Source organism: Pteropus medius, unplaced genomic scaffold, assembly GCF_902729225.1.
Source record: "Pteropus medius unplaced genomic scaffold, Ma_sr-lr_union100, whole genome shotgun sequence".
In the NCBI taxonomy this organism is placed as follows: domain Eukaryota; kingdom Metazoa; phylum Chordata; class Mammalia; order Chiroptera; family Pteropodidae; genus Pteropus; species Pteropus medius.
Window position 1 is genome coordinate 1,708,019 of NW_024354503.1, and position 19,376 is coordinate 1,727,394.

The following is a 19,376-nucleotide window of genomic DNA, read 5'->3' on the forward strand; positions in this document are numbered from 1 at the left end:
TGCTGCAGTGGGGAGCCTCCTCCGGTGGGGCCCCCAGCCCTGCCCTCCCCTCCCCTCAGTGTCACTCACCAGGCACAGAGCCTACAGGCTCAATGGTGACCAGGACGGAGGCCTCCAAGGGAACTGAGCCGCCCACTACGCGGCACACGTACTCGCCCGAGTCGACTGGGGACACCTGGTGTAGTCTCAGCAATGAGCCGTGGGTCTGGCCGGAATGGAGGTGAGGTCAGAGGGGACTACAGGACTCTTGTACCTATGACCTGCAAACCTGCCTCACTCTCTGACCCCCGAGGCCTCAGCACCAGCTCTGTCCTGTTTATGGGTGTGGAAGATGGGGTCTCATTCCAGGAGTTGGGGGTGGCTAGGAGGCTCCATGGTGAACTGGGCAGACACTAATACTGTATCCATGGTGACACACCTTTTAATGTTTCTGAAGTCCAGATGCTTCTTACGATAAATAATCTTACAATTGCAAATAGCAGCTTTTTCTCTCTTAGAGGCACATAAAATAATGGTGCACTTTACAATCAATGGCATCCTAAATTCTATAAAATACAGTAAAAATAATAGCTAATGGTCAATGGGGTCCAAGCCTTCTCATCTCAGAGGAACCTCCAGCATTCCCCATGTCTGACCTCAGCACCCAAGGGTCTCCCTTCTGTACCCTTCTCAGTCCACCTATCCTCCAGTCCTGTACCTGGTGCCGGGCGGGGAGGCTGCCCCCACGCTTGTGCCACGTGACCTGGGCGTGGGCCTGCCCAGGCACCACGCAGTTCAGATCCAGGGTCTGCCCTTCAGCCACATGGGAGGAGGAAGACTCGATGCGGATGGGCTGGGTGCCACCAGGAGCTGGGCAAGAAGACAGTCACCAGGTCACTCCAGTTCTTCCCCACCATTCCCTTTCTCCGCCCCAGCCCAGCCTGGTAGCCCTACTCACGGTAGGCAAAGTTGGCCCCCTGGGTCCCAGTTACTGTGACTGTGATGGAGGCCTCCACACCATTGCTGGCCCGGCAAACGTACTCGCCAGCGTCAGCTGGTGATGTCTGGAAGATGTAGAGGCGGGAGCCACGGACCTGGGCAGCATGAGCACAGGGGTGTGAGAGAGAGGCTTCCCAGAGCTCAGCAGATGCACCTCCCTTTCCCCGCTCCTCTGAACTGGGAACTGCCAGCCCCTTAGCTCAGGAGCCAGGAACCCTGCAACCCACTGTCCACGGCCTGGCTGGCCCTCTCCCACCTTTCTACCGACACGTACCTGGTGCCGGGCAGGGAGGCTGCCGCCACGCTTGTACCACGTGACCTGGGCATGGGGCTGTCCTGCCACCACACAGCTCAGATCCAGGGTCTGCCCCTCAGCCACTGTGGAGGATGAGGACTCGATCCTGACAGGCGGGACAGGTCCTGGGGCTGTGGGGACAAGGGTGAGGGTAGTAGATGCCCTTCAGAAGAGATGGAAAGAACTGGCTCCTTGGATCCAGCTCAGCTTTGTCTTCTGAGGCCAGGCCTCAGGAGTTTTGTGGCCTGGGCTTGATGTCCTCAGCTGAGCCTCCCTGAGGGGAAGGCTGGGACAGGGGTGGAGCTTTGCAGAGAGGACTGAGGAAACGGGAGAGATGAGGGTAGTTGAGGATGGGACAGAGGAAGAGGAGGCAGCAGCAGAAACATGAGGGATGATGTCGCCAGAGGGAAGACTGATGGAAAGATGGTGGATTACTCAGAGAAGCGGAGTCTGCCTGGGCTGGGCCCTGTGGCCAGCTCCAGCGTGGGCCTCCTGCCCCATGTCACAACAGGAGTCCCTAGGACCTAAGCACCTTGGAAGGGTCTCAGCCTCCTTCAGCTTGCCTTGTCATAGGTAGTCACTCACCAGGGATGGAGCCAGTGCTGGAGCCGGAGGCCTCGATGGTGACCAGGACAGAGGCCTCCAGGGTCCCAGAGCCAAGGACTACGCGGCACACGTACTCTCCTGAGTCAGCTGGGGACACTTGGTGCAGCCGCAGCAACGAGCCATGGGTCTGAGCGCAAACAGGGAAGGTTGGGAGGGGCCAGAGCGGCCCTATGCAACCCCTCCGGCAAGCTGGCCCTGGGGGGCTTCTGTACCTGGTGCCTAGTGGGGAGGCTGCCCCCACGCCTGTGCCATGTGACCTGGGCATGGGCCTGCCCAGGCACCACGCAGTTCAGATCCAGGGTCTGCCCTTCAGCCACGTGGGAGGAGGAGGACTCGATGCGGATAGGCTGGGTATTGCCCCGAGCTGGGGCTCCGCCAGGAGCTGAGGCATAGAAGAGCACACAGGAGCTGGGTCAGATGGGAGACCTTTCGGGGCCTGAGACCGTGCTCTTCCGTTCAGCATGGCCAGCCACACCCCTTCTCCCCTCCCCTACCTCCAACTCAGAGTTCAAGGCCCATTTGCCCACACCTTGATCTGTGATGAGCTGCTCTGGCCTGTAGGGAACCAGAGTCCTTTAGTGCCCAGGCTAAGCCAGACGATGCAGACATTAATGCCACAACTCCCTTCTACAGAACGTTTGCCATGTTTTCACTCCACATGGTAGTAGCATTGTCCTCATTTCACAGATAAGGAAGCTGAAGCCCCAAAAGGTAAAATAACCCATTCAAAGCTGAGAAGGGGTAGAGCTAGGATTTGAACTCAGGTCAGCCTGACTCCCAACTCTGTGTTTAACCCAGATTCTGCTGCTTACTGATGAATTCTGAAAACAGTACCCTCATGATGGGGTCCCAGGTAAGCCAGATCAACCTTATCCCCAACCTCAGTCCCCTCATCTCCTCAAGTAGGGAGTGGAGAGTCAAAGCCTGTCTAGTGCCCCCTCTTGTCCTGATGTCCCCGAAGAGGCCACAGGCACCTTCCCTGGGAATAGTGGAGAGATCCCAGCGTGGGCCCTGCCCAGCCCCACCTGGCTCATCTGGGGTGTAGCCGGGGCCTGAATGGGTGCCATGGAGGACAGAGATGGTGATGGAGGCCTCCTTGGAGCCTGACCCGTTCTTCACTCGGCACACGTATTCTCCAGAATCGGCTGAGGAAACCTGGGAGAGCCGTAGCCGGGAGCCGTGAATCTGGGCCAGGTGGGAACAGAGGTATGTAAGGATGGGGAGGGGGCCATGGTCACCATTCCCTTTGAGCCTCAATGAGCCATTCATCAAGCTCTCACTGGCTCCGGCGAGCTGTCCTGTGCCAGAAGCTGGAGAGGGAGGGAAATAAGGGCTGGCCCCTGCTCGTGGAGAGGGCAAGGCCTGCGTGAAGCCTCCCCACGTACAAGACCACCCCCAGATCCCCTGCCACAGGCTCAGGGACCCTTGTACCTGGGCGTGGGAAGGCAGACTGCCCCCTCGCTTGTACCATGTGACCTGGGCTTGGCCCAGCCCTGCCACCACACAGTTGAGATCTAATGTCTGCCCTTCAGTCACAGAAGGTGATGAGGACTCAATCCTGACCGGCAGGGAGCTGGCACCTGAAGCTGGGGACAGAAGGGGAGTAAGTAGGCCTCAAGGGAGTCATGGCTTGCCCTCCCCACTCTTTTATCCCCCAGAGGACTCGCACCTGGAAGGACGATCACCTGGATCCGGGCCTCCGCAGTGCCCGCAGGGCTGGTGGCCACACAGAGGTAGAAGCCGGCGTCAGCAGCTGTGATGGCCGGGATGAGCAGTGTGGCGATGTCTGTGTGCTCAGACCGGGCCTGCCACACAGTGAGAAGGGTGAGCTGTCGCCGGAGGGGCTGAGGCAGGCTGGCATGGCACGGGTGGGCGGAAGGGGCATAAAAGGTAGAGGCAAGCACAAAGCCAACCAACGTTAGGGCTGAGCTGGACACCAAGGGGGGTGGAGCCAGATAGCAAACCACGAGGCTGACAGCTACTATCTGCCAGGAGGATGTCTGAGCAGGTTACCATCTTGGAAATGAAGGGAACCAGAAGTGCAGGTGGGAGGGGCAGGTGGCAAACGCTGGGACTTTGCTGAGCCTGTGGGCCTGGCCTGGATGGACTTCCTTACCTGTTGGGGAAGGCTGCCCCCTTCCTTCCTCCAGGTGATGGTGGCACTGGGCACACCTGCGGCCCTGCAGTACAGCCTGACAGTGCGGCCTTCATGCACCTGGGTTCTCTCTGGGCTCACCTGGACCCTAGGCCCATTGCCCCCTGCAGATAGAGCCCTGTGAGAACTTCTCTGTGCTGCCCATATGCTCCCAGCCACCCCCTCGGCCATGTCCTCTCACCGTGCACGTGGAGCACAGCCCTGGCCACATGCTGCCCTACGCCGTTGTGGGCTTGGCACAGGTACTGGCCTTGATCCGAGGGCTCAATGGCTGGCAGGCGCAGGATATTCCTATGGATTTGTGCCTTCTGAGGGAGCTGGCCACCAGGGCCCCCTGACATGGAAAAGTACGGTCAGCACCCACTGGGACTGGCATTACTGGGCCCCCCTGAAGTTGCAGGCCCCACAGACTAGCATCCTGCCCTTGGCCTCCCACAATCCGCAGAGCCACGTTCTGGATGTCATTCCTGCCACAGCCTCACCTGTCCACTCTAGGGTGGGCATGGGGTTCCCCGTGGCACTGCAGCGGAACTCGGCCATCTGCCCAGGCTGCACTGTGAGCTGTGGTGGATGGATAGAGACAATGGGGGCAGATGGGGTGCCCGAGGCTGATGGGGGAGGAGAAAGAACATATGGTCAGGAGAACACGTCGTCTGACCCATGGCAAGAGCCTCCATGCTGCTCTCTGTGCTTCCACTCAAGCCCCTAATGGCTGTTTGTCCACAGAGGAGCCAGAGGGAGCTTTTGCAATGTCAATAGGATCTTGTTACTTCCTGTTTGTGGCTCCCTATCACTTTTAGGATAAAACTTGAACTCCCTGCTGTGATCCCTCTCCAACTGCTGCACTCACCTCTGCCTACATCTTCAAGTTCCTCACCCACTTCCCTGCCATAGCTCCAGCCACACTGGCCTTTCCATTCCTCAAACACGGCAACATACTCCTGCTTAAGGGCCTTTGCATATGATGCTTCCTCTGCCAAGAACATTCTCTGCCAGCTCTTTAAGTGGCAGAGAACGTTTCCTTCCTTCAGGTCTCAGCTCAGATGTCACCTCCCCAGAGAGGCCCTCCCTGACCACTCCATGTAGAGTAGCTCACCCTTCTCCCATCTCATTTCTCACTTTCCCATCATGGTTTATTCCTTTCCCAGCATGCATCACTGTGTGGAATTATGTCATTTGTTTATTTCCATGCTTATTGTCACCTCTAGAATAAGCATGGAGCTCCTATTCGCCACTGTTTCTTTAGAATCTAGGCCAGAACCTGGCAGACTGTGGATGCTCAGAAAGTGTCATTGAATGAAGAAGTCTGCTAGTCTTGGGAGGGATGGGGAAAGGCCGGGAGCGGGTGGGTCAGGCATGGACATGAACAGTGTACCTTGCACATGCAGCGTGGCTGTGCCCTGGTCCATGGCGAACATGTTGGAGCCAGTGCACACGTAGGTGCCTGCATCACTTGGCTGGACATTGCGAATGGTCAGGATGCCATTGAAATCCATGGCTCGGGCTGGTAGTTTCCCATTGTGCAGGCGGGTCCACACCAGGGTATAAGCCGGAGACTGCAGGCAGGGCAGGGGTATGGGGTGGGGGTTAGGGCCGGTGCTTGGAGACCCCAGAAGACAGCCTTCCCGATGGCCACTCCCCGCCCTGCCCACCTTGCTCTTGGCTGTGCAGATGAAAGTGACGTCAGCTCCAGGACGTACGCTCTGGCTCCGCTGCTCCTCGACCGTCACCGTGATGGGCTTGCTTGGAGCCTCTGCAGGGACGGGAGGCCCCCCAGTGAGTCATCCTATCCAGGTGCCACTTCCTTTCAAGTCTAGTTTAGATTCTATTCCACTCCCTAGCATCTCCCTCCCTCATCCATCCGAACTCCATTACCCGCCTTTTAGTCTGCTGGCACTGAGCAGCCAGCGGGCTGTGATCAGAGAACATCGCACCATGAGCCCACTTGGCTTTGATTCATGACCACAGACCACAAATGAGCTCTTAACATTTTGCACTTCACTCCAACTGGGTTTCTGTCTGGTTCGAGTTTCTATCCTCCCTAAAACCATTTCACACCTCCTCCCCGTCTTCCGCTTTCATAGCTAATTGCTTTAATTCATACTGTTAAGAAAATTGAAACTACTAGTCAGGAATTTTCCCATCTTCCCAAATCTACCCACCTCCCTCCTTTTTGGTCCCTGAAGAATGAAACTCTCCCTCCAACCCCCACCCACCTTCTGAGTGCTGGAGACCCCCCACCGCCAAGGACTTCCGCCCTCCGTTGTGCCCTCTCTTGCTATATCAGTCTCTCCTCTTCCTCTCCATGGGATCATCCCTCTCCACAGACAAATATGTTGTAGAATTTCTCATCCCTGAAAAGGCCCCCTTGACTCCATACTCCCTCCAGCTACTACTGCCCCATTTCTTAGCCTCCCCTCAGAGCCAAACCTCTTGAAAGAGTTGTCTACACTTGCTGCCTTCCCATCCATTCTTTGCCTCACTCCAAATTGACTTCTACCCCTACTCTCCACTGGAAACTGCCCTTGTCAAAGCCCAACCTCCAAGGATTGTTTCTCTGCCATGTCTCACTTCTCTGGGGCATCTGGTGAGGCCAGTCTCTCCTTCTTACGAGCCTTCTCTCCTCTTGGCTTCCAACACACACCTCTCTCAGTCTCCTCCTAGCTTACTCACCCCAACTGCTCAATCTCTTTTTCTGTACAAAAGACTCTTCAACTCGACATGTTCCCTTGGGGCTCTGGACCTACACTCTCCCTGGGTAATTTCATCCTACTCCGTGGCTTTAAACTTCATCCCTAAGGCAATAGCTCCCAAATTCATCTCTGGCCAGGGCCTCCTTCCTAAGTTCCAGTCCCACATGTCCAATGCCTGCCTGATGTACCTACTTAGATGTTTCCTCAAACATCTCAAACTTTAACGAGTTCAAACTAGTGATTCCCTCTGACCTGTTTGTAGCAGGTGCTGACAGTGCCCTGCTCAGTCCCTCACCCTGTCACTTCGCTGCCACCCTGCCTGACTTCTGCCAGTTGCTGTACTTTGTGGCACAAGGGCTTTCTCAGGTCACCTGAAACCACTGTGCCTGCCCACGAGGTGGAACAGAATACAGGAAAATTGATGCTCCTAGAATAGGCCCCAGTCAATGACTGGCAGGAGGTGGTGTACACACACCCCAGCTCCCTTGACCCTGAGGAGGGATGACTCTATGGTGCATGTATTACCCTGGAATTTCCCAGAGTTCTCTCTGCTGCATTAAATGACAACTGCTCACGGTGGTAACTTGCTCGATAACTTTACTGGATGCCTTCTCTTCCCTTCTCACTTCCCCTTCCAAATGAACTACTTACACACAAATCCAGACTCAGCTTTCGCAGGAGTGGAAATGAAGACGCTCTCCTACTGAACCTCTCCCATCTTAGTAAATGGCACCCCATCGGCCCAGATGCTAGGAACCAGACGCTTGGGCATAACCCTAGATTTTTCTCTCCTTCAGTGACCACAATCAAGTCTCACAATTCTGCTCTAAAGCTAGTCTTGACTCCATTATCTCTCTTCATCTCCATGGCCAGCACCCTCATCCGAGCAACTACCATCCCCCGTGGTAGATGAATGAACCAGCTGCCTGGGTCTGCGGTCTGCAGCCCAGCCCAGGAAGGTAGTCTTGGGAATGGGGGAAGTAGGAACTCACCAGTGACCAGCAGCTCTGCCCGGCTGGTATTGGCATGATGGAGATTACGACAGGTACAAATATAGACTCCAGCATCCGAGGGCTGGACGCTGGGGAAGTGGAGCTCAGAGCCTGGTGGGGAAAGCATGGCAGCTTGTCAGTGCGGATGCACCCCTCCTCCCACCCAACCTTGGGTGTCAAGACAGGACCCCAGCAAGGCAGGGAAAGGCCTGTGCCTCTCCTCCTGCTGGAGTGACTCAAGGGGCTGAGGGGCCTGGGGCCACGTTACCTTGATGGCGCTGCTGAGTGCTACTAGGCAAGGGCCGCCCATCCTCACGAGACCAGTAGAAGTAGTGTGGTGGGCTTCCGCTGACCTGGCACCGCAGGGAGTGGGGGCCACCTTGGGGTACTATGCTCTGAGCTGGTTGCACCTGGACCACCAGCGAGGCCCGGTCTGCTGGGGGAGGAACAGAAGAAGCCATTCAGGCAGAAGGTCCCCAGCATGTGGCACTGTCTCCGATATCTCTGCCTTCCCAAAGACTGGCATGCCCTCCCCCTGGCCTTGTCCCCTCAGACCTAGTATCTCTCAAACTCCCTAGGCTCCCTGACTTGCCTATCGCCCCAACCCAAGGCCATGGTCTCACTTACCCTGTGGCAGGCACCGGCCTCCCCGCACATTGGGGTTCCCCACATAACCTGGGGCGCACCTATAGAGAGGAACAACGACCAGCTCTGTCAGCCCCCAGGGCACTCAGTGCCTCATAGTGGACTTGGGGAGCCAGAAGCCCAGCTGACTGCCCAGTGCGGGGTGAGGAGGCTCAGAGTTCTGGAAGGATTTCAGAAATCAAAGAGGCCCCTCAGGTCCTCAGTGAGCTGAGAAAGGGGAGTCAGCAGGTTGGGTAACGGAGGTGGTAAAGCCCTCATTCTCCAGGAAAATATTCACTCAACAAACATTTATTAAGCAACTATGACGCTAGGTTATGGAAATATAAGAGTGAAAATGAAGCCTCTGCTCTTACAGAACTCACTCGTTGGGAAATCAACATGAAAACTATGTAAAATGAGAGAGAGGGACAGTATGGAGGCTGTGAGTGCACACAGTGGGGACACTAATCCAGCCCTGAGAATGAAAAGGTTTCCCAGGGGATGGGGCTTCTGGGCTGTCATATTCCCTCGGATCAGGCTGTACTCTTCAGAGAACGTCTCACTGTTTGCAATTATGTATTTGTATAGTCACTTTTTTGCTGTCTTGTCTCTCATTACAGGCGGTAGACTCCATAAGAGTTGGGACTGAAACTGTTTTGTTCACCACTTTATCTCCAATACCTTGGCACACTGCATGGCACACAGCAGATGCTCAATAAAAATGTGCCGAATGAATGAAGGAAGCAGAGCTTTGAAGGCTAAACAGGAGTCCCCAGGAAGGGAGGTCTGAGGGTGACGAACGTTCCATGTGAAGGAAACAGCACAAGAGAAGACCTGCATATCTAGCAGTCGAGAAGTTAAGCCCAGCTAGAATAGAGTTGGGTGTCAGAAGTGGGATGAGACTGAAGATTGATAAAGCTATCTGAGGAGCCTGGGCTTGTCCTAAGGACAGTGAGGAATCTTGGAAGGGTTTTAGAGAGGGGAGGGGCATGATCCTGGTGGAGACCTTTCTGAGCAACACCATCCTGGGCTCTCGCTTAGGAGTTTACTATATGCCCCCTCCCTTCACCCCTTCTGTTTGCAAACTTACTGCTCACAGTACTGGCCAGTGTAGCCAGGTTCACAGGCTGTGCAGCGGTACCCACCAGCTCCCAAGCTCTCACAGGTACGGGAGAACCTGGAATAAAAGAGGCAAAGGTCATGCCATGGGACGCTCATGCCCCACCCTGCTCCCTTCATTCTGCCCCCGAGGCCAGAGTAGTGCCCTCTGCTCCCCAGGGAGAATGCCTCCTTGGGCCTTGAACAAGGGCACCCACATGTTCTCCGGGTTGGCCAGTGGGCAGGCACAGGGCTGGCAGTCCTCAGGTGTTCCAGCCGTGGCATCTCCATAGTAGCCGGGTGCACACAGCTCACAGAACTCCCCAGCAGCATTGTGCTGGCATTGCTGCAAGGAACAAAATGTCAGCCACCCATCATTTGGCAGACTCCACCAAAAGCCGTACAATCTGCAATCCCTTGATCTTGAAATTCATGTCTATGAGCTTATCTTAAAGAAATAATCGTGGGAGCACACAAAGATTTTATTACAAGATGTTTGTCTCACTGGTGTTTATAAAAGCAAAATGCTGGAAATAAACCTAAACATGCATGAAAAGGGAACTGGATAAATGAAATAGAACATCGAGCCCAGTATCTACCAAAAAAGATGATGTTGATTACATTCCTTGGATGTTTCTACTTAAACACCTGTGATATCATAGTAAAGTAAAAATATATACACCTAGGTATGTAGGGGAAGAGCTTTGAAAAAAGATGCTTTATTACAAAAATGTGTGGGTTTTATATCCTTCGCCAAAGAAATCCATGTTTCTCTTATTAACATGGAATATTCCTTGTTCTGTCAACCACCTACACATGCTGGAGGGCTATACATACCCCACTCTGGAAAGTTCAGGCATAAAAATGTATTTAATGATACGCAAAGATGTTCATGAACTTGTAAGTGAGAAAAGTTGATCACGAAACATAATGATCCCATGTTTATTTGCAAAGCAAAAAGTATATTGATGTGTGTACATATCAGCCTGAAAAACGGGCAAAAGAGCTGCCTGCTGGTGGCAGAGTTACAGGGAATTTTTACTTTGGGTGGTCTCTGACTCTTCTACAGAGAACACGTGTCACTTTGGTAATAAGAAATTGCAGGAATCAAAGTTTTCTTTATAAAGAAGAATGTTGTTCCATAGTTCTGGCTGCCCCACTATGCCTGCAGTCCCTCGCTGAGCAGACCTGTGGGTCTAGGTGCTTTGTCTCACAGGCCGTGCCCTATGACCTTGCACCTGGACCTAGGCAGGCCTACCTTACCGAGCCCACCCCGCCTTGTCCCATAGCCAGCCCTGGTACCCAACTGAGGCCCAGCCAAACTGACCCCCCACCCTGGCCCTGCTTGTGTCTTACCGAGCAGGACCCAGTCTCTGGGTGGCACAGGTCCGAGTGGCCATTGCATTCACACATCTCACAGTGGCCAAGGTAGAGCCCACTCCCAGTGCGTGTGTAGCCTGGGGCGCAGTCCTGGGTGGGGAGAGAGGAGAGTTGGTCTCCATCTCCAGAACCACTGGAGCCAGCAGACTCAGAAGCACTCTCCCTCCAACTCCATCCACCATCTAGACTCCCGTTGACTCTCGGAGGGGAAAACCCAGGCCCGGCCCTCCACTCCCGAGTCCTCGATTAGCAGCCTTCCTCCTTGACTTCGTCTTCACTTTCTCAATACTCCAAAGCTGGGTATATTGTCTGACCCCATCCTGGCATCTCCAGCCATCTGAATTCACTAAAATAATAGTTCATCCTGAATGGAGAACCCATCTCCATCCCCAGGACTTTGTTACTGAAAATTCTTCTGGTAGGGTCTTTATTGAGAAACGTAACCCCTAGATGGAAAAAGGGGGTTCAGGAGACCTAGATTTGGAATGAGCCCTTGAAGCTCTCTTTACAACTATTTTTACATTCACTAAATTAAGTGAAAGAGGCCGCACACATACAACCGAGGATGTTTTCACCCATTCTAAGTGAGTAATCATAGGTTCTGAAAACAATGAATTTCTATTTGCTACCCGTTCTTTGAAACCTCGCCAGGCCCTCCAACCCTCCCCAACCATTTCAAAGGCATGTTTATAAATCTGTTTCGCTTCACTACAGAAAATGTGCACCAAAGATTCTGTTCGCCCCAGGGGTTCTCCTTCAAAATGTGTTCAATTTTATAATTTCACGGGATGTGAAATTCGTGTATTTGGATACTCGGGGCCACAGCACAGGTGCAAAGATATAAAACTGCAGAGACTTCCCACATTGGGGTTCCCATGTCGGGGCGGGGGGTGGTGCTGGCTGTTCCCACGCCGGACCTCCGTGTCACCCACCTGGCCTTGCAGCCCCATCCTCTCCCCTTCCCCAGCTCCACATTCACTCATCTATTGCTAATTGGTCACCTGCTGCGTGCCTGGGGATTTGGTGGTCAACAGTCAGCTCAGCTCAGGCTCTGCCCTCCTGGAGTTCAGTCTCCAGCCAAGCCCTGCAGGTGCTCCTGGATTCTCTCCAACTGACAGCCCTCTGTTCCACCCGCTCTGCCCTTCCCTCCCAGTAGGATTCCCTGTCCCCACCCCCAGTCTCATCCATCCATCTCATTCATAATTGGCAGAGGAATTTTCCTGGGGCCCAGCTCAGATCGCCTTGTTCCAGGCCTAAGGAAGTGCTTCCCACACCACCCCAGCTTTCCAGGGGTGACCCTTCTACACTGTGGACTACATTCCCAAATATTTCTCCTCTGAGCTTCTGCTTATTCTGCCTTCCTGCCTCGAGTCCTACCCCGCTCCACGCTGTTCCCCTCTAAGGCACTTCTGTGCTCTGCTTTAGGCTACAGTACTGTTTCTTTCTCTGCATGATCTTCCCGTCTCTGGTGGATATCCTGACAGCACGAGCTGGGTCTTAACCTCCAGAGAGGGTAGCTGTGTGCCCTTGGTAAGTCACTCACCCTTCCGTATCTCTATTTTTTTAAAAAACCTGTTAAAAGGAGATAATTATACACCTCCTGGGGCTGGTGGGAAGAATAAATGAGATATTGCAGAGTACATTAAAGTCACGACAGTGGTCACAGGCCAATGAAATGCCAGTTGATCAGCTTGCTGATCCAGCTGTGCCAGAGCAGAGGCATCTGGACTGGCCACACTCACCTGGCAGGACAAGCCGACGTAGCCTGGGGGGCAGCGGCATTCTTCCACCTCGAGGGCCCGGGGTCCATCTGAGGGCCCAGACTGGGCGACCTCCAGGCTGACTGCACTGATGCTGGCAGCCACTGGCATCGAGGAGAACGTGGCCCGGACCAGGAGCTCGTCTAGGTCAGCCAGTGCCATCAGGAGGTGTTCACGTGTGGCTGGCTGCCCGTCAGGCCGGCGCCAGAATTCCTGGGTCGGGAAATGGCAGCAAGTGTGGGTGAGGGGTGTTGGACTTTGTGTGCTGCATCTCATTTCCGTGCCCCTCAGTGCCTACTTTCCAGGCACTGGCAGAGGACTTCGAGACAAGGATAGGGGTGTGAGAAGCAGGGAAGCTGGCAGCAGAGCCAGGCTCCAAAGCAAGGGGGGAGGGTGGGAGAGGGTGAGACACAGCATGGCCAAGTGCCCCTTACCTCTCGGAGAACAATCTCATAGCTCTTCCTCTCGGGGCCCTGCAGCGGTGGCTGGGAGGCCACCAGCATGATGTTGTTCCCCTGGGGAGACGCCGGCAGGATTGAGAGGGGAATTGACAGTGGGGTCCTCCATCTGTTCCAGCCTCTCCGTAACACCAGCCTCACATCTCTCTAGTCTCCCAGGCTCGTGTGCCCCAGAAATCTGGTACATGCCCACTGTCCCCTTCTCCCGGCATCTGGGCCTCTGCCTGGGTAGTGTCCAACCAGATGCTGAGGTGGGGGCACGAACCTAACCCCCCAGCCCATGCCAGGCCCGCCAAGTGCTGAATTGAAAGAACAGAAACACTGAGGATGCACTCTGGCTTCCCCTACTGCTCGCCTGGCATGGAATCCACGTGCTCACCGTGATCTGGATGTCGGGGTCAGAGAGTGGGCTGCTCTGTGGCCCTGCTGAGTAGGACAGGGTGTAGCGCAGCTTCCCGCCATAAGCCGCCACCTGCAAAGAGGCAGTTCTGCAGTCATGACCTGACTCTGCCCTCCTCTGGGGGGCATATGACCACACAAGTGAGGGAATGGAGCCTCTTGAGATATTTTGCGCCTGTGTTGTCCCCACCTCCCTTGCCCACCCAACCAGAAGCTGGTGTGCGTAGCTTGTGGTTGCCTAGGAGACGGGATCTCTCTCAGTTCTTTCAGAGCCTCAGAGCTGACCCTGAGCAGCCTCTTTTCTGTTTTATGGGGTTACCCATTTTCCACTGCCTGACAATCCCAGCAAACAAGCTCCTAGTCCTTTTCACTGGAAGGAATTTCCCACAAAGCAGACAGGAATGACAGTGACCACCACAAGGAGGTTGCAGAAGGTTCAAAAGTTCTCAGCAATGGGAGTAGAGCTGAGGGTGGCCCCTGGGAGTTCTTGCCTCCTGGGCAGGTGGGTTTTGTTTGTTCAGAATCCATTTCCCTACTGTTTGCTCGGAATCCATTTCCCTGGTTTCTTTTAAATGAACCTATGTCGTGAGTGGAGACGTGAGCCAGGCTTGGCCAATCTGTGCATTCCACCACCCCCGCCCCCGCGCCGCTCCGTCAGGGGTGGACACGTGAACCTGGCACGTCTGCTCTTTTTACTGGAACAGAGAAACTCTCTTTACTAGTCAGATTAGAAGCCAGAGAAGGATGCCAACTGAGATAAAGTCCTAATGAACCCCTGGATCCAGCCATGCCTGACACCAGATATCCTTGGACTTCGTAGTTACACGAGCCAAGAGATTCTTTGTTCCAGACTTGCTGGACTTGGGTTTTTTATTGTGCACAATGGAAGAGCCCTTATGTTTGCCCCAGAGGGCTTTCATGTGGTCAGCCAAGGCCTCAGCTCTGTCCCACAGGACTTTCCTTTCTCTCCTCTGCCACCAGAGCAGATGTTCAAATCAATACCATGGTATGCCGAGCCTAGACCATTTGTTCATCTGTGTGTTCATTCAGTTGTAAACGTGTATTAAATGCCTATTGATCACATGCCAGGCCCTGGGCTACATGGGCCCTGAGCATATCTTCCATAAGCTCAGGGTAAGGTAAGGAGTTCAGGGCCATAACCGGATAACCATGAAACAAGTGGTGTCCTGTTTGATTTGAATGCAAAGGGCCTTGATCTGGGCCTCGATCTACCCGTTTTATCATAAAGGGCTCAGACCCTGCAGTCTGAGACTAGGGTTCAAGTTCAGCTCTACTGGACAGCCTTGGACAAGTCATTTACCCTGCCTGAGCCCTACTTACCTCATATGGAAAAGGGAGTAAAAATAATACTTACCCGGAAGAGTAGCATGATTAAGTATCACAGGCCACTGCACTCAGCACAGTGCCTGCGAGCTCACAGCCTCAGTACTGCCAAATCCTTATCACACTCGGCTCCATCCTTGGCTTTGGCCAAGCTTCCCTGCCCTCATTTCCCTCTGGACCAGACTCTCATTTGCATGCTATTTTATTGCACGGTGTGTGTATTAAGAGGACTCTAAATTGTTTTTGGAACAAGATGGAAGTGATGTCAATACTAACACTAATGCTAATGCTAACGCTAATGCTAATAATAATAATAATAATAATCGATGACGATGACGATGCTGATGATGACGAGCATGACGTTCAGACTAACAGTGAGCTCTGGAGGCCAGTGCCTTTTTTCTCTTGCCCATATACAATACAGCACACAGTAAGTACTTCATTAATGCTTCTCAAATGAACGAATGAAGTGCCGAGAGCTAGCGATCCGAATACAGGATAAAGGGAGCCCAAAGAAGGGGTGTCTACCTCCCAATTAAGACGGCCCCTTTGCCGGAGCCCTACAGCCACAGAACAGTAAGGGCTGAGCTGATCCAACCTCAGCCCTACATTGACCTGAACATGACACCCCAGGCCAAATCCCTTTTCCTCTCTGGGCCTCGATCTACCCATTTTATCATTAAGAGCTTTGACGAAAGGCCCTCTGATGTTTTAGGATCCGGTGACACCCCTATTACCCACCAACTCCTTGTTACCTTGTCCCCCAGGAAGGCTTGGGGCAGCTGCCAGTAATAGAGGCTTTCGGGAAGCAGAGAGAAGCCTTCGTAGGACAGAGAGAACTAGGACAGAAGGACAGGCAGTGAGAGCTGAGGGAGCAGGTGGCGGGGGGACCCACAAAGGCAGAGGGGTAGAAGCTCCCCACCCTCACAGTCCAGGTTCTGGCCTTGCTCTTGGACAACTTGCTCCCCCTGTCTGGACCTGGACACCCCAAACTGCTTTCGCTGGGCGTGGTTTGGGTGTCACCTCACGTCTGGTGCGTGCCTCTTGTGGACCCCAAGGTGAGTGATGCGCCACACCAGAAAACATTTTAAAATTTAGTGGTCATTTTAACGTGTACTTAAAACTGTGTAAGTACTGAGCCCACCTGAAACTAATATAAAATAATATTGAACCTCGACTGTGATTGAAAATTTTTAAAAAGGGGGGGAAAGGCGAAAGAGAATAAGAGGTTCAAATTTTCAGGTATAAAACAAATAAGTCACAGTGGTGTAACGTACAGCATAGGGACCATAGTCAATATTGTGATAGTGTTGTAAGGTGTCAGATGGGCCTGGACTTATGGTAATCACTTCTTCAGGTATAGAAATGTTGAATAACTATGGTGTATACCTGAAACTAATATAATATTGTATGTTAGCTGCATTTTAACAAAAATCTTAAAAAATGTATAAGCAGTAAAACTGAGTTGGCATATGATTCATTTAAAGGGAAATATGAAGTAAATAACAGTCCAGGTAGTATGCAGAAATGGCAGAATCTGTAAAGTTGGTTCAGAAACAACTCATGTCTAGAAAACGTGGTGGGTAGGGGTCCCTTGGTGGGTGCCTTGGCACATACCTGAGAGCCTGCTGAGGAAGACAGAGGAACTGAGGAGGAAGAAGAGGAAGGGGAGAAAGGTGGGGCTGCCCGCAGAGCAGCTGCAGGCTGGGGATGGGGCGGAAGCCTCCGGGGAGGGGGATGGGGGCGAGCAGCAAAGCTGGAGAGGAGTTGCCAGATCTCGGCATCCATCCGCCTCTGGGCCTCATCCACCTGGGGGGCCGGGAGAGGGAGGACGGAGAAAAGGAGCAGAGAGGGACGGAAAGGGTGCCATGAGGCTTTGCCTTCCCCCAGGCTGCACCAGGCCCAGCCGGTCGCCTGATCCTGTGCTATCTGTTCACAAGTGCTGATGCCTGATGCTCTGACCCCTGTACCCATCATCCTCTTGCTCCTCATGAGCCTGGTGGGGCTATCCTTGGATGGGCCCAGCTGACTACGGGGAGAAGCCTACACCAGTGTGCCCCTGGCAGGAGAGGGGCAGACGGCTCTGTCCAGCTCACACTAGAGGGACTGAAGGTAGTCCTAAGAGTGTCTGTCGTCGGGGAGGCCACTCCTTGGGCTTCACGCTCCACGCATGCCCACGTGTCAACCTCAGCCGTTTAGGGCTCTGAAATATTTCCCAAGGGCAACACAGGAGTGGACTGGGCATCAGGCTGGGGCCTGGCCTCGCATGGGGGAAAATGGCCCAAGAAAGCCAGGTCCTCGGTTCAAGGTTCCTGCTTGGACTATGCTATCTGGTCTCTTTCCTGGGGCCCCTGACATGGCCTGTGCCAGCCAGGCTCCGAGTTACCTGTGATAGCTGCTGTGCTCGGCCCCTGGCCTCTGGGAGCCCCGGGATCCTCCCAGCTGTCACAGCTACCCGCAACTGCTCCTCTGAGAGGGATGTGCGGTTCTGATGGGTGGAGGGCATAAGCCAGCTCAGACCTTCCAGGCCCCTGGAGCTGGAGCCCTGGGGAGTGTCCTCTCCCCGTGGATATGGTGGCCAGACAGGTCCATGTTGATTTGGGAGAAAGACGCATGCTCCTTTCTCCAGGCTGACACACAGGGGTTAATTCCAGGCTGCTGGCGGGGCATACGCACAGAGAGGGTTGATGGAGGCTGCGTGGGAGGCAGTGCTAGGGTAACCTAGGGGCCAGGTATGGTCATGTGGTTTAGCATTGAGTTAGTTCCCCTGCCACCTCAGCTACCACTCTGGCCACAGATGGTTGGCACCAGGACCAGACCACACAGCGGATGAGGCACACACCCCTCTTGGCTCTAACTCCTGGCTTCGCGGGGCTTGGGTACAGCAGTGCCCTGGTCGTGGGGCCATCGAGCACCACCTGGGTTCATGCAGACCCACACTGCCTTGGGCACTGGGCATCTCCCCAAGCAGGACCGAGGGCATCCAAGAACACACCATGCCCATGTCACATCAGCTTCACACCACTCAGATCAGGGGCCTACCTGGTGAGCCCTGCGCATCCGCGCAAAGTATGCCTCCCCCTGTGGGGTGCAGGGAAATGCCGGGGTTGGGAGTCAGAGAGAGGGGTCTGGAACCGCAGGGCAGGGCAGCAGGGAGGCAGGTGGGGAGGCCAGGAGAGGAGGAACCGAGAAGTGGGAAAGGACTAGAAGGCAGCCAGCCCTGAAAGCAGGCTGCGATATTCGAGTCTGTCTAAGAAACAGGGACAAGGCAGCCTTGGGTCTCCCCCTTTTAAGTGTCCCTGACCTCCCTGGGACCCTGGGCGTGAGGTAGGGACACATCTGCTTGACCACTGGCCTCAGCCAGCAGGGTACTCCTGGACCAAGAGCCACTTTCCCAGGGGGCCACAAGGTGGCCTTGAGTACTCAAGGAACCTGACCCTGCACCCCACAACACCAGCATCTCCATCACCTCCCCATTGGACCAGGACTGGGAACAGCAAAGACACGTTCATCTCTGCCTAGTGTAGTATTGAAGGGCAGCCTCTGACCTGGGTTTAGATCCCAGCATCAGCACCTTCTAGCTGTGGGAGCTCAGACCAGTTAACCTCTCTCGCCTTAGTTTCCTCACTGATGAGATAGGGCAGTAGCAGTACGTAGCTCATACAGCTGTGACTTGTCACATGTCAAAGTGCTCGGAACAGTGCCAAGCAGAGAGTACGAGCTCGGTAAATGTGACCCATAAAGAGAATTATTACGCTCAACGCCAAGCACAGAGCCAATAGCACAGTTGAATTTTGTGTGACCAAATGAATGAAATTGAAACTGTCTCATCCGTCCTTGTGTTTTGAGGGCTGCATGAAAGCTAATAATCATCAGTGGGTTAGCACTTACTATGTGCCAGGCACCATCTCCAATCCTCTCAGCCACCCTGGAGCTGAGGTTTATCAAAAGGCAGTCAGCTGGTAAGCGGCAGTGCTGGGTTTAGATCGAGGCCTACCTGACCCCAAAGGCTGTGCACTTAACCGCAACGTGGCTGCTGGGCCAGACTGCTCTAAAGTCAACATGACTCTGAGTCCCCATTAGCCCCAGGGCTTGGCAGGCACCTGGCACAGAGCTGATAATCAGGGAGGGCCTGCCAGCCCCTGCTGCACATCATACCTTGTCTCCCTGGTATGTCTCCGGCAGCTGCCAGTAGAAAGACTCGTGGCCAAGGTGGGCAAAGTTGCCAAAAGAGAGCTGGGCACCCTCGGGCACGAGTTCCACGGTGAAGCCTCCTGTCAGGCGGCTGTTCCGCTGTGGGTTCACCAGGGCAAAGCCTTGGAAGTCCCCGGGGGCAAAGCGAGTAGAGATCTGGCAGCAGAAGGAGGATGGGTGTCAGCCTGGGCCCTGGGGCCAGCACCTTGGTGGGGGAGGGAAGGCATTAGGGTGGGTAATGGGGTTGCTGAGATCAGGGCTGGGACAGAAATAATGGAGGAGTGAGGAAGACATTTGGGGGAAGGAGAGGGGTGGTTGGATTGAGTGCTGACATAAGCAATAATGGAGTCACGGGGGGCAACAGGTTATAGGTGAGGGTTGGGATCTGTGTTTCCACAGG

At 54.2% G+C, this 19,376-nt stretch overlaps 1 protein-coding gene across 7 annotated transcripts in view; it reads right to left on the bottom strand.

Moving 5' to 3' along the window:
• Positions 1-19,376, bottom strand: part of HSPG2 (heparan sulfate proteoglycan 2) — a 97,547-nt gene that overhangs the window by 22,791 nt on the left and 55,380 nt on the right. For 2 of the 7 annotated variants that reach the window (XM_039854629.1, XM_039854627.1), the window contains exons 33-56: positions 18,941-19,132; positions 13,419-13,511; positions 13,016-13,096; positions 12,564-12,794; positions 10,798-10,911; positions 9,660-9,787; positions 9,434-9,520; positions 8,347-8,405; positions 7,988-8,152; positions 7,720-7,830; positions 5,687-5,787; positions 5,410-5,590; positions 4,517-4,642; positions 4,216-4,368; positions 3,996-4,138; positions 3,549-3,684; positions 3,311-3,465; positions 2,905-3,064; positions 2,092-2,261; positions 1,859-2,006; positions 1,253-1,404; positions 938-1,073; positions 698-849; positions 70-205 (exon numbers count right to left, since the gene is read on the bottom strand). In XM_039854629.1, coding sequence (XP_039710563.1) covers positions 70-205; positions 698-849; positions 938-1,073; positions 1,253-1,404; positions 1,859-2,006; positions 2,092-2,261; positions 2,905-3,064; positions 3,311-3,465; positions 3,549-3,684; positions 3,996-4,138; positions 4,216-4,368; positions 4,517-4,642; positions 5,410-5,590; positions 5,687-5,787; positions 7,720-7,830; positions 7,988-8,152; positions 8,347-8,405; positions 9,434-9,520; positions 9,660-9,787; positions 10,798-10,911; positions 12,564-12,794; positions 13,016-13,096; positions 13,419-13,511; positions 18,941-19,132 — 3,310 coding nt within the window. Of the gene's footprint in view, positions 1-69; positions 206-697; positions 850-937; positions 1,074-1,252; positions 1,405-1,858; positions 2,007-2,091; positions 2,262-2,904; positions 3,065-3,310; positions 3,466-3,548; positions 3,685-3,995; positions 4,139-4,215; positions 4,369-4,516; positions 4,643-5,409; positions 5,591-5,686; positions 5,788-7,719; positions 7,831-7,987; positions 8,156-8,346; positions 8,406-9,433; positions 9,521-9,659; positions 9,788-10,797; positions 10,912-12,563; positions 12,795-13,015; positions 13,097-13,418; positions 13,512-18,940; positions 19,133-19,376 lie in introns of all 7 variants that reach the window. The other 5 variants (XM_039854628.1, XM_039854625.1, XM_039854632.1 and 2 more) reach the window with 3 other exon arrangements.